General features: G+C 35.2%; 1 protein-coding gene across 4 annotated transcripts in view; it reads left to right on the top strand.

Moving 5' to 3' along the window:
- Positions 1-27,769, top strand: part of LOC136042817 (zinc finger protein 611-like) — a 46,373-nt gene that overhangs the window by 15,023 nt on the left and 3,581 nt on the right. For 3 of the 4 annotated variants that reach the window (XM_065727764.1, XM_065727759.1, XM_065727756.1), the window contains exons 3-4: positions 2,159-2,312; positions 26,664-26,789. In XM_065727764.1, coding sequence (XP_065583836.1) covers positions 2,159-2,312; positions 26,664-26,789 — 280 coding nt within the window. Of the gene's footprint in view, positions 1-2,158; positions 2,313-25,734; positions 25,829-26,663; positions 26,790-27,769 lie in introns of those variants that run through there. The other variant, XM_065727769.1, reaches the window with a different exon arrangement.

Raw genomic sequence — 27,769 nt, 5'->3', positions numbered from 1 at the left:
TAGAGTGGAAGGGTCCGGATGAAAATTGGTGGAAAAACTAAGCACAAGTCCTAGATACGTGATTGACAGAACCGAAACTGATCCGCTCTCTTTGCAGGAGTTGGGGGGAGGGTCAATTTTGGAAAATTAGAAAAAATGAGGTATTTTTAACTTACGAAGGAGTGATAGGATCTTAATGAAATTTCATATTTAGAAGAACATCGTAACTCAGACCTCTAATTTTAAATCCCGACCGGATCCAGTGTCATTGGGGGAGTTGGGGGAGGACTAGAAATCTTGGAAAAGGCTTAGAGTGGAAAGATCAGGATGAAACTTGGTGGGAAGAATAAGCACAAGTCCAAGATACGTGACTGACAAAAACGGATCGGTTCCGCTCTCTTTGGGGGAGTTTGGGGGGGGGGGGGTAATTTGGACAAATTAGAAAAAAATTAGGTAAATAACGACGAAGACCACACTGCCTTTCCATCGCAAACACCAAAAACAAGAAGAACCATAGGGAATTTCTCAAGACAGTGGGAAAAAAATTAGAATTGATATTTCGGCCCAATGTCCAGGGGCCGTCCTCAGCAATACAAATAAGAAAAAACAACTTACAAGAGGATAAAATCAACAAAACTAAAATGAACAGTTTTTCAAAACAGTCTCAGCATCCTTACCTCAGCGAAGTTCAACCAGGACTGATAAATAAATTGTGATGAAATGAGGTAATTCATTGAAATGAAAGAAAATGATTTAAAAACACGTTTTTAATGCCAGCCTAGCTTTTTTCGCTGCTGATCTCATAGGTCTATTTGTGACAGGTTCTGTGTTAATATCTATTGGTTTTTTATAATATTTCGTAAGGTCATGTCTAATTAAATTTGTGCATAGAGCGTTCAGTGGATATTCTCCTAAATCCGTATTTAAGGAAATATTATTATTAATTTTAAGTGTTATTTCAATTGCTTCTCGAACTACTTGCTTTATGCCTAGATCATGGCTAATAATGGCGGATTCTTCAAAAAGTATTTTGTGGCTTGGATTTTCGAAAACATGGCTGCTTAAAGCAGAAATAAAAGAAACAGAAGTAATATTAGAATTCAGAGCCTTGGTGATATTATCTTTATGTTATTGTAGGCGTTTCTCGAAATTCTGGTGGGTTCTCCCTACATAGAATTTGCCACAGTCGCATGGTATTTGATAATTTAGGAGATTTATGATTTTAATCTATTTTGGATTAATGTTTGGATTATTGTTTGTTGGATTAATTTCTGTTTTTTGTTTATTTTGTTTATTTTTTTATGTTATGTCTGTTATTTGCTTGATTTTCTACTTGGTGCTAGTTACGCTTTGTATAATAACAATAATGTATTGTTATAAGCCGAATAAGACCATACAAAACAGTATTCTGTATCACATATCACAATGTAAGAACTTAAAAAATAGCCTTCCTTCCTAAGAACAATGAATAAAACTATAAATAAAAAATAAATATGTCAATATTGAAGACATTATATTCTTGGTATTGGAAGAATCATATTCTTGGTGCATTTTCTTACACTGGTTACATGGTCAACTTGGCTTTTGGAAACTAGGGCTTGAAAATAGATTTGCTTTGATTTTTGACCTTGTCCCTTAGAAAAATTGTCTTGCTTCCTCTCCTTGTCTTAATATTCAAATTTGAACCTTAACAATTTGATGCTTTGCGCAATCAGGTGAAAGTAAGAAAAATAAGCCAAAAACAAAAAAGTAACTAACACTGGAAAAAGGAAAATCAAACAAATTCGTGTATTATTATTATATGTTTTTAGAATGGATAACGATTAACGTAGCTGTTTTGTAAATTTCTATCTTCTGTTCTTCAGAAATTATAAAAAAATAATGATAATAAAAGAAATAGTAAAGATAGAAAATATAATTTTTATATATTTTATTTATAATGAATAGTACTTTAATAGCATCAACTATTACTTTAATAGTAATGAATAGAACTTTTATAGTAATAATATAAATCTATGATATAGTTATAAAAATAATGAAATCACCGCAGTTTAAATAGTGAAAATATGCGTACGGGGAGGGGTATTAATCTGAAGCCATCAAGGTTTATGGGGCTCTGATGGTATACATTGAAAAGCAGAGAAGGTTATGCATATTTGACCATTTTTTATTTTTCAAGATGCTCCTGCCTTTTCATGCCTTGAAGTCAACTGTGTAAAGCGTTTTTACACAACGTCAGAATTGAAAAGACACCAGAGAATTCACGGGCCCTCATTCGTTATGTATATCTGTGAAGAGAAAGATTGTGGCAAAGTCTTTTCTTCACCATTCAGGTTTGGTATTTTACTACTCTGATAGTATTTAGGGTACTTGTATGATGTAGCCCATACCGCTCAAGCTGTTCATTCATTGGTGCATTATAGAACCGGTATTTTTTTTGTTAGTTTCTTTCAGTTTAGCATGAGACAAGGCAAAGAGAAGTGAAAGAATAGATGGAGAATATATAATTTGGGCTATTTATTTGCACATTAGTGGGGGGGTGGTGGTGGTTGTGAAGTATTTGGAGAGTTTGAAGTTAGAAAACTATTCTCACTCCATAATATGCAGAATACCTGTACCTAACACATCAGGCATGCAGAGCCGAAATATTTTACCCCCCCCCCTCAAATGTGCAAATATATAGCCCAAACTTGTTTCTTAAGCATTATATTTTTATCATAATTAGGTATATTTCGTTAGGATTGAGTGACAGAGAAACATATTAGAAGAATATTGGGTAGGGTTTATATCATACACGTACCGTATTTAGGTTTTCACAAAATTAATAGAAGTATATCTCTTGCAAATTTTTAAGGGACTGAGTGTTTTTCGGAATGGGCTTACAATCAGATCTTTCGCTTCAGAAGTCACTTGTTAGTTGTTGCCCGGCCTCAACCATCGTAAAAAGTCGAAAAAAAATTGATTTGTACGAGAAAATAGTAATAATAAGTAAATAATTCTCAAAAATATTAATACATTTTATGTAAATTTAGCAAATCTAAGTATAATAAATTTAAAATCAGTAATATAAATAAATCAGAATCAAAATAATTATAAACAATTGAAATGTAACATCCAGATAAGAAACATTATTTTATTGTAACTGGGAGCATCGATATCCGATATGATAATCCGTTTCTTGGATTACCGCGAAATCATGTTGGCTTCAAAAAAGCCATTGGATAGGAAGTAATATGAAAGTTCAGTCCACTGTTTTAACGAAAGCGAGTCTGAGCTCAAGCACAGTAAGCTCAAAGTATTGATTTTTTTGAACGTTCTGATGCGCACTTTTGGCAGTTTACGCAAGGTAGAGGGAGGGGAAGTGTCCTTGGAAGCTTCTTGTATTAGGGTATCTACGCCTCCTCCTCATCTATGATGGTATAGAGACAAGCAAAAGGGGATAGGCCATAGTATAAGGCCTCATCTCTCTTATTAGCTTCAAAGAGTGCATTATAGGGAGTGCTAGGTTCTAAACACATTTTAGAAGGACGTTTTCTGTTTATTAATATTTTCCCCAAAATTGTAATATTTATTGAGTTTGTTGAATGACATAAAAAAAAAATTCTGAAATGTAGGAGGTACTTACCCACAGAGAAATGTTGAAGGTTCATCCTGCTACCCCCTCCTCGACAATTCAAGTGTCTTCAAATGTTGGTATCTTGTCTGATGACATCTGCATTGTCAGTTCATTCCACTCAGCCTCGATGTTAACGCTTTTTAGCTCCCCTTCACTTGTTCCACCTTCGGCCAAATTTCTGTTTCAGCTTGATTTTCTTGCAGTTCAAATCCATACGACTTTTTGTTGTCCCAGCATAACGACTTGCTCGTTATGTTGTCCCACCATTTGCTGGCAAGTCGCATGACCTCTAGAGGTTGATTAAATAAAAAAAAAAATTTTAACTGCAAGTAAGGAGCGACATTAAAACTTAAAACGAACAGAAATTACTCCGTAAATGAAAGAGGTTGTCCCCTCCGCAACGCCTCACTCTTCACTCTAAAGTTTGACTCGTTTTCACAACTACACTTTTTAAAACAATAAAAAAATTTAGTGTAAAAAGCGAGACGTTGCGGAGGGGACAACCTCTTTCATATACGGAGTAATTTCTGTTCGTTTTAATGTCGCTCCTTACTTGCAGTTAAAAAAACTTGTTTTTTATTTAATTTCTGAACGTTTTTGAATTAATGCATGTTTTGATTTTGGCTCACCGCACATGAATAATTAAAACGAAATTTGCATATTAAAGACACAAATATTAATGTTTTGTCTTTGCTTAATGGCTTTCTTATAGTTTTGATTGGATGATTTTGATAAAAATGGGGTGGGGGAGGAGGCCTAGCTGCCCTCGAGTTTTTGGCTACTTAAAAATTCAACTAGATTTTTTTTTGATTTTTTGTACGGACGTTTTTGTTAGTAATAAACATACGTACCTTACGTTTAACTTACGTAACGAACTCCTATATTTGTGTATTTTTATTACGTATATGAGGGGGTTTGCCCCCTCGTCAGTACCTCGCTCTTTGCACCAAAGCTTGAATTTTATCCCAAATCTTTAAGAATGACTCGTGAATCACAAAGGCCGTAGAATAAATAGTTGAAATTTCTAAAAATACTTCAGCGTAAAGAGCAAGGTAATGTGGAGGAGACGAACCCTCTATATACGTAATATTTTATGTTCGTTTTAAGTTTTAATGCTACTCATTACTTCCAGGTGAAATTTTCATATTTTCAACAATAAAAGAAATTTTAGCGTAAAGAACGAGGCGTTGAGGAGGGGACAACCCCTTTCATATACGGAACAATTTCTGTTCGTCTTAAATTTTAATGTCGCTCCTTACTTGTAGTTAAAAAAACTTGTTTTTATATTTAATTTCTTTACGTTTTTGCATTAATACATGTTTGGATTTTGGCTCACCGTCCATGAATATTTAAAACGAAATTTGCATACTAATATTTTTTTGGCTAACTGGCTTCTCATAGTTTTGATCGGATGATTTGAAAAAAAGGGATGGGGGCGGAGGCCTTGTTACCCTCCGATTTTTATTTACTTAAAAATACAACTAGAACGTTTTATTTTTTACGAACTTTTTTATCAGTAATAAATATACGTAACTTACGAATTAACTAACGTAACGAACTTCTATACTTGTATATTTCTATTACATATATGAGGAGGTTCGCCCCCTCGTCAATGCCTCGCACTTTACACAAAAGCTTTAATTTCATCACAATTCCTTAAAAATGACCCCTGAATCACAAAGGCTGTAGAATAAATAGTAGAAATTACTAAAAATACTTTAGTGTAAAGAACAAAGTATTGTGGAGGAGACAAACCCCCTTATATGCATAATATTTTCTGTTCGTTTTAAGTTTTAATGCTGCTCCTTACTTCCAGTTCAAATGTTTTTTTTAATATTTATTTTCTCATTTTTTTTTTAAATAATACTAGAAAATCCTGCGCCCCCTTCATGAAAATTCTCTTCCCTCATGATAAATTTCTCCATAGAAAGATCCTCTGATGTAACCCCCAATTTATCTCTAACCCAATTCGAAAAAGTCCCCCTAAAAACGTCTGTACGCTTCCCGATAGCCATTACTATATGTAAACAATGGTCAAAGTTTTTAACTTGCAGTCCCTCCTCCGGGGCTGTGGGGGATTAAATTGTCCCCAAAGACAAAGTTATCAGATTTTTCGACTATGCTGAATCGAATGGCTATCTCAAAATTTTGATCCGGTGACTTTGGGAAAGAATGAGTGTGGGAGGGGGCCTAGGTTCCCTCTGACTTTTTGGTCACTTAAAAAGGGCACTAGAATGTTTAATTTCCGTTAGAATGAGCCCTCTCGCAACATTCTAGGACCACTGGGTCGATACAGTCGCCCCTGGGAAAGAAACGAATAAACACACATCCGTGATCTGTCTTCTGGCAAAAAATACGAAATTCCACATTTTTGTAGATAGGAGCCTGAAACTTCTACAGTAGGATTGTCGGATACGCTTAATCTGATGGTGTGATGAATCTGATGTGAATCGTCAAGACTCTATGACTTTTAGGGGGTGTTTCCTTATTTTCTAATCTAAGGCAAATTTTCTCAGGCTCGTAACTTTTGATGGGTAAGACTAAACTTGATGAAAATTATCAAACAGTTCGTGGTAACGAACTGTAGTAAGGAGCGACCCGGCTCAATAGTAAACGAAACTTTAAAAAACGGAATTTTGATGCTAAAATATACATCAAAAGAATCAGATTTTCATGCTGATTTTAAATATATAAGTTTCACCAAATTTAGTCTTTGTCATCAAAAGTTACGAGCCTGAAAAAGTTCGCCTTATTTTAGAAAATAGGGGAAAACACCCCCTAAAAGTCACAGAATCTAAACGAAAATCACACCATCGCATTCGGCGTATCAGAGAACCCTATAGCAAAATTTTCAAGCTCCTATCTACAAAAATGTGGAATTTCGTATTTTTTGCCAGAAGACAAATCACGGGTGCGTGTTTATTTGTTTGTTTGTTTTTTTTTTGTTTTTTTTCCAGGGGTCATCGTATCGACCAAGTGGTCCTAGAATGTCGCAAGAGGGCTCATTCTAACGGAAATGAAAAGTTCTAGTGCCCTTTTTAAGTGACCAAAAAAATTGGAGGGCACCTACGCCCCCTCCCACGCTCATTTTTTCTCCAAAGTCAACAGATCAAAATTTTGAGATAGCCATTTTGTTCCGCATAGTCAAAAACCATAATAACTATGTCTTTGGGAATGACTTACTCCCCCAAAGTCCCTGGGGGAGGGGCTGCAAGTTACAAACTTCGACCAGTGTTTACATATAATAATGGTTATTGGCAAGTGTACAGTCGTTTTCAGGGGATTTTTTTTGGTTTTGGGGGTGGGGTTGAGGGGAGGGGCTATGTGGGAGGATCTTTCCTTGGAGAAATATGTCATGAGGGAACAGAAATTCACTGAAAAGGGCGCAGAATCTTCTAAAATTACTATAAAAAAAACAATGAAAAAATAAACATGGAAAAGTTTTTTCAATTGAAAGTAAAGAGTAGCATTGAAACTTAAAACGAACAGAGATTAATACGCATATGAGGGGTTCTAAAATTACTTTAGCATAAAGAGTGAGGTATTTAGGAGGAGATAAATACCTCGCTCTTTATGCTATAGTATTTTTAGTAATTTCAACTATTTATTCTACGGCCTTTCTGATTCAGGGGTCATTTTTAAAGAATTGGGACAAAACTTACGATTTAGTGTAAAGAACGAGGTATTAACGAGGGTACAAACCCCCTCATATACATAATAAAAATTAAAGACTATAAAAGTTTGTTACGTAAGTTAATTCTTAAGTTACGTATATTTTTCACTAATAAAAAAATTCGTTAAAAATTAAAATTTATAGTTGCCTTTTTATGTAACCGAAAAAAATTGCATGGAACTCGGCCTCCTTCCCCATCCCTTATTTCTCAAAATCGTCTGATCAAAACTAAGAGAAAGCCATTTAGCCAAAAAAGGAATTAATATGCAAATTTCATTTTAATAATTTATGTGTGGAGAGCCAAAATCAAACATGCATTAATTCAAAAACGTTCAGAAATTAAATAAAAAAACTAGTTTTTTAACTGAAAGTAAGGAGCGACATTAAAACTTAAAACGAACAGAAATTACTCCGTATATGAAATTGGTTATCCCCTCCGCAATCCCTCGCTCTTTACGCTAAAGTTTGACTCTTTGCCACAATTCTGCTTTTTAAAACAATTAAAAGCTTTAGCGTAAAGAGCGAGGGATTGCGGAGGGGACAACCCATTTCATATACGGAGTAATTTCTGTTCGTTTTAAGTTTTAATGTTGCTCCTTACTTTCAGTTAAAAAATAGTTTTTTTTATGTAATATATTTAAAATCAGCACTAGGATTTGATTCTTTTTATATAACTATTGGTATCAAAATTCTGTTTTTTAGAGTTTCGGTTACTATTGACCCGGGTCGCTCCTTACTACAGTTCGTTACCACGAACTGTTTGATAGTGCTAAAGTGTATTATAGCTTGAATAAGTTGACTCATTGATAAAGAACCACAATTTAGGGGGCTCTTTGTATTTTGAGACAAATGAATTTTTCCAGTGTCATAGGTTGCATCTTCTTCTGATAGTTCGCAATGTGAAACTAAAAAAAAAAAAAAAGAATCGTCAAGGAATATGTCCTTACTGCTTAGATTTTTCAACTTAAGATTTTAGACTTTCAAATCTTGTATTGCAATTCACGCTTTTCTGGGGAACTTCCATTGAGCTAAAAGAGATTGTTGATATTTAAGCTTCAAGATTCTTTGGAACCGCTTTTTAGGTAATAATTTACAGGTGTAGCACGAAGCATTCATGCTCTGCTTGGCAATACGGGGCCCAGGGATCTATCCCTGCTGCCGCAAGGTTTGGCGACATGCTGGCTGCTTGTCCCTTTAAATAAAGCTCCTAGATGTCCTATGCGCCAGCGGCTCAGGATGATCTTTGTCCTTTATCTGTTTTCAAATAGTTCGTGGTAACGAACTGTAAGTAAGGAGTGACCCGGCTCAATAGTCACCGAAACTCTAAAAACGGAATTTTGGTACCAATAGATGTAAGTAAAGAATTGGCTTATTATGTTGATTTCAAATATATAACTTTCCTTAAGTTTAGTCTTACCCATCAAAAGTTGCGAGCCTGAGATGATTTGTTTGATTTTCCAAAAAAGGGGGAAAGAACCACTACAAGTCATAGAATCTAAATGAAATCATACCATCAGATTCAACGTATCAAAGAACCTTACTGTAGAGGTTTCAAGCTCTTATCCGCAAAAATGTGTAATTTTGTAATTTTTAGCAGTAGAAAGATCACGGATGTTTTTGTTTTTTTTTTTGTTTTTTTTTATATGCTTTCCAAGGGGTGATTGTATCGACCCAGTGGGCCTAGAATGTCGGGAAAGAGCTCATTCCAACGGAAATGAAAAGTTCTAGTTGCCTTCGTAAGTGACCAAAAAAAATCGGAAGGTAACTAGGCCCCCTCTCACGCCACTTTTTTCCCAAAATCGTCTGATAAAAATTTTGAGATAGTTATTTTGTTCAGCATAGTTGAAAGGCTGAATAACTATGTCTTTGGAGATAACATGACCTCTCCCCCACAACCCCTGGGGAAAGCTATTTAAGCTATAAAATTTGCCCATTGTTTACGTATAGTATTTGTTAATGGGAAGTATGCATGCATATATTGGGTGGGGAGGGGAGGACGAATTTTTTACTGGGTGATTTTTCATGAGGAGAATTTTCCACGAAGAGGCAAGTTTTTACGGGATGAACTCTTCAGGAAAATTTTACACTGGGGGGAATTTGCCAGAATTCGTATACGAAATTTCTTTATATGTCTTGTTTTCTCTTTACCGATTCATTTTTACGTATGGAGATGTTAAGGGTAATTGTCCGGGGTAAATTTTTGCCAGGATTGAATTTTCCAGAGTGTATTTCCGTGGGGGGGGGATTTTTCCGTGGAAGTGGAGCCAGATATCCTGGCGTTATTTAAAAAACGATCAGGAATTAAATAAAAAAAAGATCTATTTTCAACTGAAAGTAAGGGGCAACGTTAAAACTTAAAACGAACAGAAATTATTGCGTATATGAGGGGATTTACCCCATCCTTAACACATCGCTCTTGCCGCTAAAATTTGAATTTTGTCACAGTTCTTTGAAAATGACTCATGAAACGCAAGGGTCGCTTAATTAGAACAAAAAGTAACGTTCTAAAGTACCGAAAAACTTAGAGTGAAGAGCAAGGTGTTAAGAAAGGGGCAACCCCCTCATATACGTAATAATTCCTGTTCGTTTTAAGTTTTAATGTTTCTCCTTACTTTCAGTCGAAAAACTTTTTTTTTATTTAATTTTAAGCAATAACTACTATTTCCTCAGGATGTTTAAGCTACTTGTTAAGATTATTGTATGACAATATTGAAAGAAGACACTCACTTATAAATCCCTTTTTATTCTTCATTTATATCCTTCAGTTTCACTGATAATCTTGAAAAATCTCAATATTAAAAATTGTTTAATATTAAAGTATTTTTTTGTGGTATATGACAACATTATCATTAGAATAAATGATGCTCTTTTTTCCTTTTTTGTAAAGCTGGATAAATGAACTGAAAATGAATTCAATGAACTGAAAATGAATGAATTGAAATGAACTGAAATGAATTCAGTTAGCCAGACTCTGCTATGACCTAAATTGGGTTTCTTTACACAACCAACTGAAGTAGAAAAAAGTTACCACTTTAGGTGATGCATTGCTGTGTATGCATCACCATTGCAATGCCATTTGCTGTTAACCTGGCATCGCCTGATGCCATTTGCTGTTAACTAAGAACGAATTCTTTCATCAGGCTTAAGGTTTTCGTGTTCTTTAATATGTTGTATAATCCCAAAACGTAATCTTTGTCTGTTCTAACCATGGCATTATTGCCTAAATACGGCTCATCCTTGCTCAACCTCCTGGCTCATCCCCCCCCCCGGATCATTAGAGAAGTCCTCGTGTATGAAATCTCCAAGTATGAAAATAAGCTTTATAAAGTATAAAATCTGTAGTTTTAAGGGAATTGCTGTTAGAAATCACAGTGACGGTCTAACTCATTCCCTTTTTAAAAGGAAGCTGTATGTTGTATTGCAACAGTAGGTGGTCCCGTGTTGCATACGGCATGGTTGTCACTGGGAAAAACATTTTGTCACGCCCACGTTCCGAAAGCCTCTAGTTTCAACCAAAAAAAACTCGGTCCTTTTTGGATGTAGTCTGTTATATGATTTGAGTTTTTTTCCCCATTTTCAATTCTATTTAACAAAGGGTATTTGGAATTCATTCACCTCTACGTACTTGCTGCTTGAAGACTGCTTGATGTTGGATGTCAAACAACTGACTTATTTCATGCATCCGAGTTTTGAAGATTGTCATTGGACAGTTAATATTCATTCTCAGACCTTAGTTCATTTTCTTATGAGAAATTTGCACATATTTCTTAGAGAGCGCATGATGCAATGCACATTAACTTATGAATGTTTACGTCGGCACTTTCAAATCCAACATCTAGTCGGTGTACGGCTGGTAGAACGTATTTTGAAAACCAATTAGACATCTCAAATTCAACACTTTTTAATGGTTTTTTAAGTTGTAACGAAAACGGATTTTTTTTTCAGGATCGCAAGTGTCAATAATCACTTTCTAGTGAAATTTTATAAACTTAATGTCTTTGACAATCCTGGCTATATGCTGCAGACTTTATTTCATACTCTGGGCTGTCTATGTTGTCCAGTCTTACGTCAATGCCCCTATCCCTCACTAAATGGTTGAATGCATAAGCCCTTGGTTTTTGTTGAAAGTTTTAAGATATTAGTTGTTATTTGAAGTGAGAAATGTTCTCTTCTTGAGAATAACAAACGTTGGATTAAATTGACCAAATAAAAGTTTGCTTCTCCCGTGATAAAAACACCATTAGCAATAAATGTTGTCAAATCGTGACGCATTCGAAAGTACTTTCCCATAGTGTTGTTTTTAAGCTACGGTCTTACATTTCGTTGTTAACACCAAATTAAATTGATTTTGTTTAATGTTGTAGGTAACAATGAGGTTATTGCTACATCTGCTGCTTTTTTGTTTCGAACTGGAAATTATTTTATGTTATTAATGAAAATTCTTATCCAGGATAATTTGATCTTTACGGTACCTGTCATTGTTATTTAATGACAAGAAGTGCATATTTGGCATTTACTGCTTTTGAAAGTCGCTTTCGAAACAAAAGTTTTTCTCATCCTACTATCTCATTGCTAGTTTTTTTTTATCAGTACTAAGAGTCGTGTATCCTAACGGTTATGCTTAAGCTTACTTTTAGAATTCATTCTTATGTCACGAAGAAAGACCATGAAAATAATATAATAAAAGACTGGAAGTTTTTTTTTTTTTTTTTTTTTTCCGTGAAATCATATTGTTGTAGCCTAGTTATCTTAATAGTTCGAAGGCCAGACCCGTTGTTGTTGCCAAAAAGGGATGGTTATTGTATGTATAGATTTAAAGTAAAATTTTGGCTATGATTGTATACTTAATGTGACTAGAAAACCATTAATGAAAACAGTTTTTCCGGTGCTCTGCTCTTCTATTAATTTGGCTAGATTGTGTCACAAGTCCAGTTGTATTTTTCTCACTTTTGGACTTTCATTGGTTGATTTTGCTCGGTTCCCAACAATTTTCCCGTATAAGGAGATATGATATTTGTAAAATTATTTTGTAACTACTTTCTGAGTAATCACTAACTAATCATGACGAAATGAAAAATCGCAAAGAAGAGAAAATGAGGAAAATGATAGCCAGTAAAAATCAGAAGAAAAAATAATGCAAATATTTCGGTTGTGACCTCCGCTCAGCCGTCTGCAGTGCTAACGGCTGAGGCAAGTCCAAAGGATAGTCAGTATTTTTTTATTACTCTGCACTGAGGACGGTTGAGCGGAGATATCAACCGAAATACTTGTATAACTTTTTCTTCTGTTTTTTCACTGACTATTATTGTCCTCGTTTCTATCTTCTTTGCGATTTTTTGTTTTGTCAGAGTGTTCTGACATTAAAAATGGTATTAACATTAATTAGTATGAAATCGTGATGTTTTAGAAAGAACTTGTAGTGTTTCATTTCTAAGCCAATATTCAATTTTCAGTTACTATCTGTTAATATATAAACTGCTTTATTTTATTGATGTTTTTTTAAGCAACATAAAATTAATGAAACTATGGTCCGTCTGAATATGGAATGAAATGAAATTTCCATCAGCAGTTACTTTTTTTTCTTCAGTTTGATTGACTACCGCTTCTATTCAGGAGCTATTTTCAATATTTTCGCATGGGGAGTGTTTGACAGATTTTTCTGGGTCGCATAAATTATAATGAACCTAGAAGAGTTTATGCTCATACCAACTGCGCTTATCCATTTTAAACACATCATATATTTTACTTATGTTTTTCCACCAACAGACCGAGCAGTAGCATTAACGTTTCTAATTGTTGTTGGTTCGTTAGATAAACATAATTATGCAACAACTATTTCTTATTATATATAGAAACTTCTTGACTCTCTGAACCACATGATTCTATTAGATGCATTTACCAACTTATCCAATAAGTTGTTCATCTTTCATTTTTTTTTCTATGGGCCAGCTCTTTTTCTTTTATGAACAAAATTTATAAACACGACTCAACTAAGTGATAAAATCTACTATAGTGATTTTCCCATTTTCGGAATGTTTAGTAGTGTTTCTGGCCAACCTCTTGTGATGGAACCCCTCTTGCCTTTAGCCGTGATGTCGGATAGCGGTTGTACTACGTCAGCAAAAAAAAAAAAATAATAAAGAAAATGGAGCTTAGAAGGTATTTCTAAGTTCCTTGTTCCTGAACGTTGACTTCTTTAGAATTTAAAAATGTTTATGCAAGATGGATAAAGTTTTCAGAAAATATTTTTCAGCCAAAACTAGGGCTCGAGAAGATGTTTTCCTGCTTATACTTCCAATCTTACTTGTGAGGCATGGATCTTTCTTATAAAATAAGCTATAGTTTTGGAAGAAAGGCTTCAAATACTGCTCAAATCTATGAAATCACTTTACCTTGCTTTACACTGTAGAAAAGCAGACTCTCAGCTTTATGCTCTCTCTCTCTCTCTCTCTCTCTCTCTCTCTCTCTCTCTCTCTCTCTCTCTCTCTCTCTCTCTCTCTCTCTCTCTCTCTCTAAAGTTAATATTTGCCTCCCTAGATGTCCTTCATAAGTACATTCCACGTTAGTAAGAACCTCCTTTTCTGTACTTTTACCAAATGTTTCTTTCTCCAATTTTTTGTATCGTATCTTCTTCTTTTTCCTTTTTTTACCGAATTTAGACTAAATTCTTCGACTAACTTGGTAAAAAGGAAAGAAAAGTCTAAATGTTCAGAGCGTTGTATTTCAGGTTAAAAAATGCGCGTTATTTTTCTTCACTCTTGTGGCTTTAATGTTTCAGCGCAAGACTATATTTGTTCCGCCATTCGATAGCTGACATTGAGTTTCATCTTGAAATTTACTTTGCACTATTTTTAGTTAAAAAAAAACTTGACTTCACGCGAAAATAAAGAAAAGAAAAATTGTATTTTTGAGCAATTTTAGACCGTTCCCTAAGAAAAAGTCTAAGTACTATCATAATTCTGGCTCGGAAAATGGATAGGTTTAAAAATATGATTTAATTATCTTATCCTGTCGATACAAATTACAGCTCTAGAATTATACAATCGCATGTTTTACAGAGAATACAAATTGCAACGGACTTTTAAATTGTTTTTTACTGTTTTAAGAAGTAGAGTTGAGAGAAAGTATCAAACTTTAGCGTAAATAGCGGGGCGTTGAGGAGGGAGCAGCCCCTTTCATATACGAAGTAATTTCTGTTCGTTTTAGGTTTTAATGTCGCTCTTACTTTCAGTTAAAAAAAACTTGTTTTTTTATTTAATTTCTGAACGTTTTTGAAGCCCCAAAGCCTTTAATTTCTAACGACTTGATCCTTTAGCAATAAATGAACCTTAAAACATTTTCTGCAAGTTCCATGAAAATGAGCAGATAGCATAGAAGGAAGAAAGAGACAAATAGTTCTTTATAAATTAAATGATGTAAATAAATGACTATCCAAGCAGTTAACTCTAGGGCCGTTTTGTTTTTCATAAAATCTTTTTGTTTTTAGTTAAGAGAACCTTTGTGTTTGCCAACCGATATTGAAATTTTGGTATGCGTGTGTCAGTAATTTCATGTTTCGTTGCTTGTTGAATTCTATTACTTGCTAATCCAGTGAATAGGATTTATCTCTGGGCACATTTTCTTCTTCCTTTAATAATTTTATTCCTCTACTCACTAATCCAATTAATAGAATTTATCTCGGGACGCAGAACACTAACATACTTCATTGGAAACAATTCTTGGTGATTGCTGGCATTGGTTTTAAAATGTAGCAGGAATGATTTCGACTCCAAGACCTTGGGTATCATTGACCAATTTTTTTGGAGGTGGGAGAAGGCATGGATTTGATCGACTTACTGGTGATTTTTATCGACTGTCTTTTGCCAATAAGGAACATACGTTTGATTGTTTCCAGTCAGTTTAATCTTTGCGTTTGCCCACAAAGATCAAAATTTTGGTTTGTGTTATTCAGTATTTTTCATTTTGCTTTAGTTAGGAAGAAGTGGCGTATGATCTCTGCTTGGAAAGATTCTAATATGCTGAAAAAAGTGCCCAAAGACTAGAAAAAACTTTAATATCAACATAATGTAGGAGTATAAAATAAACCCTACAAGCAAAACTTGTACTGAAAAAGAAAAGAATATTGTTAATAGTGGTGAGGGGGTTCCAGTTTCGGGAAGACACATAGGGGGTGTGCAAAATGAGCTACTAGTCCCCCAAGACGTTATTGCGTCCACCTGGGTCTTACGCAACACTATAAAGCCCATTTAACGGTATAGTTCACCTGGTTGTTACGTAATGGGGAATGTTTTCTAAAAGATGCAGGTACATGCTACGTAAATGAGTGCTCTATAGTTGTCTAAAAACCTACGAGGGCCAGGGGGCTTGTTTACTTCAGGATATCTTTGGTTGTTATGTAATAGGGCTTTGGTGTTACCTAATATAGAGTGTTTTTTGTTTGATTGTTTAAAAACACTATGAGGGCCAGTGCTTGTTTACTTCAGGATTTCTTTGGATATTACATAACTGAGTTTGTTTATTTTTGGTTGTTACGAAATAGGGCTTGTTTACTTACATTGAGGGATGATGCAATCTTGCGTGACTTGACACATTTATTGGGGGTGAAGTAATTTTACGTGAATTGGTATATTTATTGGGAATAACGTAATGACAATGCACACGTGGGGTTACGTAATGAGAGTGCACACGGGGGTGTCACGTAATGGTGGTGCACATGTGAGATGTTACGTAATGCAGCACATGCATAGGATGTTAAGTAATGAGGGTGCACTCGTGGGTGTTACGTAATTGCGGCGCACACTTGAGATGTCACGTGATGACAGCGCACACGTAGGGTATTACGTAATGACAGTACTCACATGAGTGTTACATGATACTTTAAGATATTTTTTCAGGATTTCATTTTTCTTTCAAGGTGTTTTTTCTCTTTAAGGCGTTTTTCTTCAGGATTTCATTTTTCTTTCAATGTGTTTTTTTTTTTCAGGGAAGCTTTATGATCTAAAGTTTTTTGTCACCCAATGATATGGAGTGCTAGACAGCTGGACTATGAAAGCCTTTCTAATGTTATTATTCGGATAATTCTTTCTACTTTATAACCTGTTCTACGGAAGGAGAATACCCTGTCCCGCTTGCTAGAATGATTTAATGGATCGCGTGTTTTTCTATGGCTGCAATAATTGACATGCAGGGGAGAAAATCGATTACTAGAATTTGGTTACATTTGATGTGCACCTGCTTGTTAAGTATGCTTTAGAGGGTATTATCAGATAATATTGGGGGCAAAATACAAGGAAAAAGAACCATGAATTAAAGAAAGGTGGAAACTCTGGCAGCCAATTCCAGGGGAGGGTTGTTATTAGAGGTAAATTTAAGCCATATTAAGAGATATTTTTCAGAGGTCTTAATGAAAATGTATCGTTTCTATTGCTCTATTAGACGCAGCTGCAAGAAAAAGGAGACACAGTTTTCCTTTTGGTTATTAGGAGACACGTTACAATGAAAATACCGCGTTTCTTTGAGCAAAGACTTTGCATATTCACGCCACCGTGACAATATGTGGCTGAACCACCCTAGCAAGCCATTTCAGGGGAAGGGTCGTGAAGACATATTAATAGATATTGCTGAGAGGTCTTAACGAAATGCGTCGTTTTTATTGCTCTATTAGACGCACCTACAGGAAAAAGAGACAGTTCTGCGATCGGTTACTTTCTGAGAGGTTTTAATGAAAATTAAAACGTTTCTTTGAAAAAAGACTATGCATATTCACACAACTATGACAATATTTGGCTGGTCCATAGGGCAAGCAATTCCAGGTGGGGGGAAGAGTTGTTTTTAGAGGTACATTTTAGCTGATTAAGAAATATCTCTGACAAGTCTTTATGAAAATGCATCGTTTTATTGCTCTATTAGACACACCTACAAGAACAAGAGCTAAGAACTCGTATGACGCTTCTGACGAGGTCGGAAGAGCCAAGAGCTCATCTAGCATGAGCTCTAGCGAAATTCTAAGAATAAATAGACTGATTTAAAAGGAAAATCAGTGGCTTAATACCGGTCAGGATAAGCTCTGACACATGAGGTCCTTCTAAATATCAAAATTCATTAAGATTTGATCACCCATTTGTACGTTAAACATACTTCATTTTTTCTAATTTTTCCTCTTCCTTCAGCCCCCCAGATAGTCGAATCAGGGAAAACGGCTTTAACAAGTCAATTTATGCAGGTTCCTGATGCGCCTACCAATTTTTATCATCCTAACACGTCCAAAAGCATCGAACTCGCCAAAGCACTGGACCCCCCCCAACTCCTTCAAAGAGAGCGGATCCAGTCTGGTTACGTCAATTACGTATCTACGACATTTGCTGAATCTACCCACCGAGTTTCATCCCAATCTCTCCACTCTAAGCGTTTTCCAAGATTTCCGGTTTCCCCCTCCAATTCCCCTCAATGTAATCAGATCTGGCCGAGATTTAAAATAAGAGCTCTGAGACATGAATTTCTTCTAAATATTAAATTTCATTAAGATCTGGTCACCTTTTCGTAAGTTAAAAATACCACAATTTTTGTAATTTTTTCGAGTTAACACCCCCCCCCCCATTTCCCCCAAAGAGAGTGAATTCAGTCCGGTTATTTCAATCACGTATCTAAGACTTAATCTTATTCTTCCCACCAAGTTTCTTCCCTATATCTCCACTCTAAGCGTTTTCCAAGATTTCCAGTTCCCCCCAACTCCCCCCAGTGACACTGGGTTCAGTCGGGATTTAAAGTAGGAGGTGTGAGCTACGAGGTCCTTATAAATATCAAATCTCATTAAGATCCAATCACTCGTTCGTAAGTTAAAAATACCTCATTTTTTCTAATTTTTCCAAAATAACCCCCTGTCCAACTCTCCCAAGGAGAGCGGATCCGTTCCGGTTATGACAATCACGTATCTAGGACTTTTGCTTATTTTTCCCACCAACTTTCATCCTGTTCCCTCCACTCTAAGCGTTTTCCAAGATTTCAGGTTGCCCCCTCCACATATCCCCAATAACACCGGATCTGGTCGGGATTTAAAATAAGAGCTCTGAGGCACAATATCTTTTTAAATATTAAATTTCATTAAGATCCTGCTAGAAAAAGATATATTTTTGTATTCAGTTATTTCTGCGAGGTTTTCAATGATAATGCCTCGTTTCTGATGCATATTGCCAAGATGCATATTTAGCCAACTGTTGCAATATGTTGAGATAGCTTAGCAGGATTTTTGACCAGTCAGAGAGATGAGCTGGATTTTTTTCCAAATTCACACACACACACGCGCGCACACATCCAGACTCTCAGTCAAACAGGCACGGTGGAGAGACAAAAACATACAAAAAAACACGAAGTCTGACACACAAACATGCACAGTCAGACACACTGAACACGAAAGAAATATGCAAACAGACACTCATTCACACAGGCCTGCTCGGAGAGAGACAAATAAAAAAACACACACAAAAACGTCTGCGTGTGTGTATGTCTGTGTGTGTTTGTGTCTGTGTGTTTTGTCAACAACCTCAATATTATCTGATAATACCCTCTAAAGAATTACTTAACAAGATTGGATCATCCCTCAACATCAGTAAACAAGCCTTATTACTAACAATTAGAAGTAAACAATCCCTATTATGTAACATCCAAAGAAATCCTGAAGTAAACAAGCCCTAGCCCTCGTAGTTTTTTAAACAATCGAAGAAAAAACACTATTAGGTAACGGCCAAACCCTATTGCATAACAACCAAAGATATCCTGAAGTAAACAAGCCCCGGCACTCGTAGGCTCTTAAAGAATTAAAGGAAAAACATTCTCTATTACTTTTGATACCAATAGTTACATCAAAAGAATCGCATTTTAATGCTGATTTAAATATATAAGTTTCATCAAGTTTAGACTTACCCATCAAAAGTTACGAGCCTGAGAAAATCTGCCCTATTTTAGAAAATAGGGTGAAACACCCCCTAAAAGTCATAGAATCTTAATGAAAATCACACCATCAGATTCAGCGTATCAGAGAACCCTATTGTACAAGTTCCAAGATCCTATCTACAAAAATGTGGAATTTTGTATTTTTTGCCAGAAGACAAATCACGGATGCGTGTTTATTTATTTTTATTTTTTTTTTTCTTTTTCCCAGGGATGATCGTATCGACCCATTGGTCCTAGAATTTTGCGAGAGGGCTCATTCGAACGGAAATGAAAAGTTCTAGTGCCCTTTTTAAGTGACAAAAAAATTGGAGGGCACCTAGGCCCCCTTCCACCCTCATTTTTTTTCCCGAAGTAGTCGGATCAAAATTCTGAGATAGCCATTTTATTCAGCATAGTCGAAAAACCTTATAACAATGTCTTTGGGGACGACTTACTCCCCCACAGTCCCCGTGGGAGGGGCTGCAAGTTGCAAATTTTGACCAGTGTTTGCATATATTAATGGTTATTGGGAAATGTAGAGACGTTTTCAGGGGGATTTTTGGTGGGGAGGGGGGGGAGGTTGAGAAGAGGGGGCTATGTGGGAACATTTAAATGCAATTCTTTTGATGTACCTATTGGTATCGAAATTCCGTTTTTAGAGTTTAGGTTACTATTGAGCCGGGTCGCTCCTTACCACAGGTCGTTTCCACGAACTGTTAGATACATCACTTTAAGGCCGACAGAAAAAGTAAACACTTCGTAAGGGATTTGTCACGTTATTTTAACAAGTTTTTTTTAATGTAAAGATTAACAAGAATTTTTCATTTTGGCAATATCTTTTGAAGAAACAAAAATTGAGCCGTGACCGTGAAGAGAAAAAAATTGAGCCGTGACCATTCCAAGTGCTCTAATTTTTAGGCTTAGAAATATTGCCCAAATTTAATTCTAGGAATTAGTTTTGTCGTCATGATCTAGAAGATACAGCCCGGTTCTGGGTTCCTATTGTTTCAGGAGGATTGGAAGAGATATGTTTTTAAGTTTTGTTGGAGTTTTCTAGACATCTTTTAACCCTATAATTCACAAAGTCACAAAGAATAAAGAAACTAAGACAATTCGTAGGTGCAAATCCAAGTAGACTGTGTTAGAAGGAGAAGGATGTAGGTTCAGAAGGGGATATGAAAGTTTAGAATATCTTTCAGTGGCCAAAAAATTCTCAAAAGTGTTAAAAGTCTGTGGTAGAATGCAAGATTTTCAGGTCATGCATCTACTACTAATAAAAACTCACTGCAGCACTAACCACCTGAAACCAACACATCTGTGCACGCTCATTTTCCACCACGATCTCTTTAGAGATTCACTCCCATTTATCCCATTTGGGAACAACCTGTTTTTCGGTTCTATTTTATCCTTACAAGTTACCTCTTTTTGAAATATAAAACACAGGCTGTGTTATCGCCAAAAATACCCGCTTACGGCAGGATTGTGTAGTAAAAGCATATAGCAGTGTCATCTGTAGTAATTTTGTATTAAATATGGATCTTCAGTGGAGAGATTGCATAAAATACCACTTCTCAATGCACATTTTTGAGCTAACTAAGTTATACAACATACAACCCAAAGAAGCCTTAAGTTTTTAATGTTTATGCATAATATTTCAATATCGGAATGCAGTTGCGGCAACATGTTAATGGACTTCGTTTTTAGATTACATGCATATACACATGGATTGGTTTCAATGTCGTAGGTTACTTCGAAGTGTCAAAAATACGAATTAAAAGGAAAACTGTTGAATAAGGTGTACAAATTTCGAGATATCGGATTAGGGGCATGGACCCAAAGGTCCGGGTGTGCAAGTGTCTATAAAGCAGAACGTACCAGCCGATATTCGGCTACAGAAGTCCGTAAAAAGGTCCCGAAGTATAAAGTATTCCCAAAGGTGGTTCTGAGGAAAATTCGATTTCCATGTTGCCCTTTTTTCAGATATGGTTTTTAAATTTTCGAATAAGTCCGTAAAAAAGGCCGTTTCGGCATCGACTTATTTTCAAAAAAAGGAATGTAGTTTTCATGACACTATATCAACTCTCTCTGAAAGCAATGATTAATGGCACACCAGACACCGACCTTGTCACTTACGAGGATTATCAATGAACAAGACTTATCATCTTCTTTCATAGCTGTAGCTTAAGACATCTAAGTTTTATCCTTGGTCAAAAGACATTGCAGAATGCTTTTTGATCTGATCTTTTTACGCTGGTTCATTTTGTAGAGACGTGCATACTTTATTGGAGGTAGTGGGACCAACTGTCATTCAAACAATGTATCTTTCATTGCCTTGAGCTGTAAAGAGTATTATGTATATATATAAATATTCTTATATATATATCTTATATATCTTATATATATCTTATATATCTTATATATATATATCTATATATATAGATATATATATATATCTTATAAATATTATATATATATAAAATATTCTTCCAATTTTTTACATGAGTTACGTTAATCAACTATGTGTTGTAATTTTAATCGATTTGTATAAATTAAATCTTCAAATACTTAACGATTTTCAAGAAAAACTTAAAGTATCAAGGATATAAAACAATTTTCTAAGATTTTCCTTTGGCTATGTTTATCCAATTATTAAAGAACGAACAGCTAACCAGCACAAATTGACAGGGACAAATAAGGTCATTCCATTAGTTTTCCTGAAGAAGAGAAATTAAATTATTCTACCAGGTTATTTAGGCTTATTCTATAAAACCTGCACTCATTTAACAAACAAAGAAAGTCTTTGAACAAAATAATATTTCGATCCATGAGGTAAATATAATTTAAACTAGATTAAGTTCTAGGAGAAATTCAATGAATCGAAAACTGAATTAAAAAGAACTTTGAAAAAACCAAAGGTCTTTATCGTTGCACCCATTACGAAAGGGTGTGGGTAGGGCCGTATCCAGGATTTTGGTTTGGGGGTATACAAAGGCATCGAAAATGTATTTTTATGCATCTTTATGACATTTTTACGAGTTGGACGGACATGGGGGGGGGAGTTTTCAAACCTACTAACCCGTCTACTGAATAAAGAGTAGGTTTGTGCCCCATCTTTTAATTTTAAAGCAAAGCAAAAACGGCGTTTTCAAGGCGCTAAGGACAGTGAAATATGATTGTTTGAAGTTAATTTGGAACTTCCACCGACCATACATATCTCAAAAAATTTTAGAAATCGGAGTTTCTTTTTTTTGATGAAAAAGGGCTCACCCCCTTATATACTTATGCAGTTTTTGATTGTAGTGGGTGCCACGCTAAAACAAAGAAAAGTTTGTAAAAATAAGTAAAAAGTAGAAGCTAAAAGAGCCTAAGAAGGTGTAGAGCTTTCCTTGAAAGTTGTTGTTGTCCTCGGGAGATCGTTAATGTTTGAATTCTATGGACAAAAAGAAATGTCAAATTTAACTAATTAGTTTTTCTTATTTGGCAGTACAATATTGCAATACTGACGAAAATTTGGCCCTGTTCTTAAAACTTCCCAATTTTTACCTATAATTTTGATCTTTTCATCGGTTGAAGACACTTGCTTTTTTATTTAATTTTATTAAAAACCCAAATGACACTCTAGGCTTTCTGGGGCTCGAGGAGCAATAAAAGTCTAATTTAAGTATAGAATTTATTAATACAAAACATTTGTGACAGTTCATTCAGTTTTACTGTGACGCAAGACCTTATTTTCTACGGTATTTTGTGTCTTTTTAAATCAGTTTGTTTCAAATGGTATAGAAAAAACACGGATCGAACAAAAGTTTCAATTTAAGGAACGTTCTTAATTTTCAGTAAAGCACAAATGACAGCCTTCCCTTTCGAAATTCGGCCTTTATAAATTGAAAATTCTCTCTATATCTTCCACTGAAAAAGTAGTAAAAAAAAAAAAAATCAAATCAGCTCGTTGCATAATTGATGCAGAAAAAGAAATTGCCTTTTTAATATTAAAAGCAGATAGTGATAAATCAGTCATCAGTGATTTCTGGAATCTCGTCGTGTCTAGTATTGAAGCCATATCTAATTCGTTAACACTTTTTTAATCTTGAAATTTAATGAGTCAGTCCTTTTCATTTCCGAATCCAAAAACCGTGCCTCAATTATAAGTAAGCTAAAATCAAGCGACCCGGCTCAATAGTAATCGAAACTCTAAAAAATGGAATTTTAATACCAATAGTTACATCAAAAGAATTGCATTTAAATGCTGATTTTAAATATATAAGTTTCATCAAGTTTAGTCTTACCCATCAAAAGTTACGAGCCTGAGATAATTTGCCTCATTTTAGAAAATAGGGGAAAACATCCCCTTAAAGTCATACAATCTTAACGAAAATGACACCATCAGATTCAGCGTATCAGAAAACTGTATTGTAGAAGTTTCAAGCTCCTATCTACAAAAATGTGGAATTTTGCATTTTTTGCCAGAAGAGAGATCACGGATGAATGTTCATTTGTTTTGTTTTTTTTTGTTTTTTTTTGTTTTTTTCCCATGGGTGATCTTATCGACTGATTGGTCCTAGAATGTCGCGAGAGGGCTCATTCTAACGGAAATTAAAAGTTCTAGTGCTTTTTATTATTTACTACCAAAATAATTGGAGGGCACCTAGGCCCCCTCCCACGCTCATTTTTTCCCAAAAGTCACTGGATCAAAATTCTGAGATAGCCATTTTATTCACCATAGTTGAAAAACCTAATAATTACATCTTTAGGGACGACTTACTCCACCGTAGTCCCCGTTGGAGGGACTGCAAGTTACAAACTTTGACCTGTGTTGACATGTAGTAATGGTTACTGGGAAGTGTACAGACGTTTTCAGGGGGATTTTTTGGGTTTATGGGGGAGAGTTGGGGGGGGGGGGGTTACGTGGTAGGATATTTCCACGAAGGAACTTCTCATGGGGGAAGAGAATTTCAATGAAGGGGCGCAGGATTTTCTAGCATTATTTGAAAAAACAATGAAAAAATAAATATGAAAAGGTTTTTCTACTGAAAGTAAGGAGCAGCATTAAAACTTAAAACGAACAAAAATTATTACGCATATGAGGGGTTTACCTCCTCGTTATACCTCACTCTTTACGCTAATGTATTTTTAGTAATTTCAACTATTTATTCTACGGCCTTTGTGATTCAGAGGTCATTCTTAAGGAATTGGGACAACATTTAAGCTTTAGTGTAAAGAGCGAGGTATCGACGAGGGTTGAACCCCCTCATATACGCAATAAAAACATACGAATATAGAAATTCGTTACGTAAGTTAATTCGTAAGTTACGTATATTTTCTACCAATGAAAACGTTTGTAAAAAATTAAAAAGTTCTAGTTGCCTTTTTAAGTAATCAAAAAATTGGACGGCAACTAGGCCTCTTCCCTCGCTCCTTTTTTCTCAAAATCTTCCGATTAATTGCAATTAATTAACATGCAAATTTCGTTTTAATTATTTATGTGCGGAGAGCCAAGATCAAAACATGCATTAATTCAAAAACGTCCAGAAATTAAATACAAAAACAAGTTTTTTTAAATGAAAGTAAGGAGCAACATTAAAACTTAAAACGAACAGAAATTACTCCGTTTATGAAAAGGGCTTTTCCTCATCAACGCCCCTCTCTTTACGCTAAAGTTTCTTACTGTTTTAAAAAGTAGAGTTAAGAGAAAGAGTCAAACTTTAGCGTAAAGAGCAGGGCGTTGAGGAGGAAAAGCCCCTTTCATATACGGAGTAATTTCTGTTCGTTTTAAGTTTTAATCTTACTCCTTACTTTTTTTTAAAAAAAAACTTGTTTTTTTTATTTTATTTAAGAGAACAAATGTATCGTGGTAACGACCCAAAGAGTAAGGGTAACTTTAACAGTGGGAACTGGCGCTAGTGCGGACAAAAAGACAATCAATGCCATCTTGGAATATGGTGACATTTGGAATTTTTCAAGCTTTGCAACCGTTTTTCTGTCAGCAAGTGAAATCAGAGTCTTATTTCTATCTTAATTCTACGAATTACACTAATTAAATTAATTATTATCATTATAACACCGGGAAAATGCTAGGTGTCGCCAAACAATAGATAGTTGGTAATAGTTTTTGTTTGTCAACGCTAGCGCCAGTTTACACTCGTATAAGTTAATCATGCTCTTTGGTAACGACTTGTAACCAAAGAGACTCAATTCCCGTTTCAGTTAACTGCGTTCGATTCAACACCGTTGGAGTTCACCCAGTCGATAAATTTGCTATGGTTGACCACATCTAAAGGAAGTATGCTATCTAAATATGAGTAGTAGCATTATAGTCCTTGTTTTATGCTCTTTCTAAATATCATGGCTGCTTTTCGGACCCCCCCCCCCCCTCTAATTTTTCCAGATATAGCCCTAATAATATATTTTTCTATTCTTCTGCTATTTGGAATGATTTTAAAATGCAGATAACTATGATAGGAAACATGTTAATCTGAATAATAGAAAGATGCTGCAATTATAGATTAAAATTTCATTGTATTATTGTTCTAATTTATTCTAGGGTTATATCTGAGACCGTCAGGAGTGGGGATGGTATGCATTGTCAGAAAAGTGGCTGTGATATTTGCGAAGAGCAAAAAATATGGAATCGAATGGTGCCACTTTTATTTTATTAGCATGTTTTCTTTAGATTTGGTCTACCACAGCAAATTTACTACCCATCCCCTTTCAACCTAATTTAACCTAACCTTTGGAGGGTTTTAGGTGAATGGTGGTTGAGTTGCATGGGGTTTGAACGGGAGTTGCTTTGAATGAAACAAGTTAGATGCAGGTTGAATTGTTCGGAGGTTGAGTTGAGTGAGGATTGACTTGCATGGAGGTGGAGTTGAACGGGGGTAAGTTAATCGGGGGCTCAATTGAACGAGGTTGAGCTGAATCGGTTGAATTGAGCGAGGTTGAGTTACGGGTAATCGTACTTGAGGGATTAAAAATATCTGCAATTACTCATATAATTAGGATTAAGTAGGTACATTAGATGACTTGATTAAAGTGCTCATCGTCAAATGTTATGCAAATATAAATTTTAGTGTTAGGAAGTAATCATTGATCAAATTAATACTTGGAATCACTCTTTATGCTTGATACGCCTTTTAAAATGTATAGCCGTTTTTTTTTTCGTTTTTTAACCCTTGTTTTGTGTTGAGACAAAGCATAAAATAACTTATAAAGCAAAATAGAATTTGAGGAATTACGAAATTAAATTATTAGGTAACTGATATACTGTTCATCAAACACGTACAGATTGGGGTGGGGGATCCGATCATCATAAAAACATTCACAGTTTTCGTTGTACTTTTTGTATTTTTCACATAATTTGCCTGCTCGTTTGTTGGTTTTTGGATGTGCCCCCCCCCCCCATCTAAAAAAAAAAAAAAAAAAAGGGTAAACCTTACCATAATGTCAATGAAATGGTATTCGTTATTATTTCAGGTTGAAGCAGCATAAGAGGTTACATAATGGACTTGCATTGCGTTGTAGCTACTGTACCAAACTGTTCAGTAACAGGTCAGACTTAAAGAAGCATGAACGGGTTCACTCAGGCGAAAAACCATTCAAGTAAGTGGCGTAAACAACGATACCAAATGATAGCAAAAAAAAAATAATTGGCTGGGGAATATCATCCTTCGTTGGTATCTCTTATTTCGTCGTGCAGAAATACCTTTACACAATGATTATGGATTCTTTTTCAGCAATATTAAAGGAAACTATTTATTGATTGCCACTAACAGAAAACTAAGCTTGTAAGTCTCTGTAGCTTGAGATATGTCGAACAGGTTCTTTCTCATGGCAAATTCAGACACACCAGTAAAATAGTCCCTCACTCCGTTAAAACGGCGCCTGGGCCAACTATAACGTATTTGTATATGTATGTATGTTTGCCGTGAAAAGCCCTGAAGGGTCATGGCCACAAAAACAAGAGGAAAAAAAGAAAACGACCTACGAAAATAATTAAAAGAATCGGTTAAACTATTAAACAGATCAACTAAAAAAGAAAGATCAATCTACAAATGCAATTAAAAGATAAAAATACCAACTTAAACATAACCATCATAGAATATCCCCCCTTTGGGTCATATCCACTCGAAAAAAACCGTGCCAGACTCCTAGAACACCCATTCCCGGAAAGCTTTTCTGCCTGTCGTACAGTTTAAAATAAAAATAAAAATCATTTGTAGCTACATTTGGCGGTTACTAGTAAATAGGGATTTCAATCTTTTTTTTTATGTTTTTGATTTAGATATCGACTCTGCATGTCAATATTCGTGTCGACTCAGTAACAAACATTTGAATTCAGTATCAATTTGAAGCACTGCAATTTGACGTCAATTTATTTTGCAATGATTTTTTTTGACAATCCAGAAAAGGAGGAGAGGTGAAGGAGAAAGTGAAGAGGAAAAATGAATAGATTAATTTGAAAGTTACTATAGCTAACTGATGGATTAGCCCTTACATATTCGCTCCTTACCCTAGGAGCTAAAGGGATAAATGAGTAGATTAATTTGAAAATTATTATGACTAACTGATGAATTAGCCCT

This window comes from Artemia franciscana, chromosome 2 (assembly GCF_032884065.1).
Source record: "Artemia franciscana chromosome 2, ASM3288406v1, whole genome shotgun sequence".
Classification (NCBI taxonomy): Eukaryota; Metazoa; Arthropoda; class Branchiopoda; order Anostraca; family Artemiidae; genus Artemia; species Artemia franciscana.
This window is presented reverse-complemented; position numbering and strand designations above follow the sequence as displayed.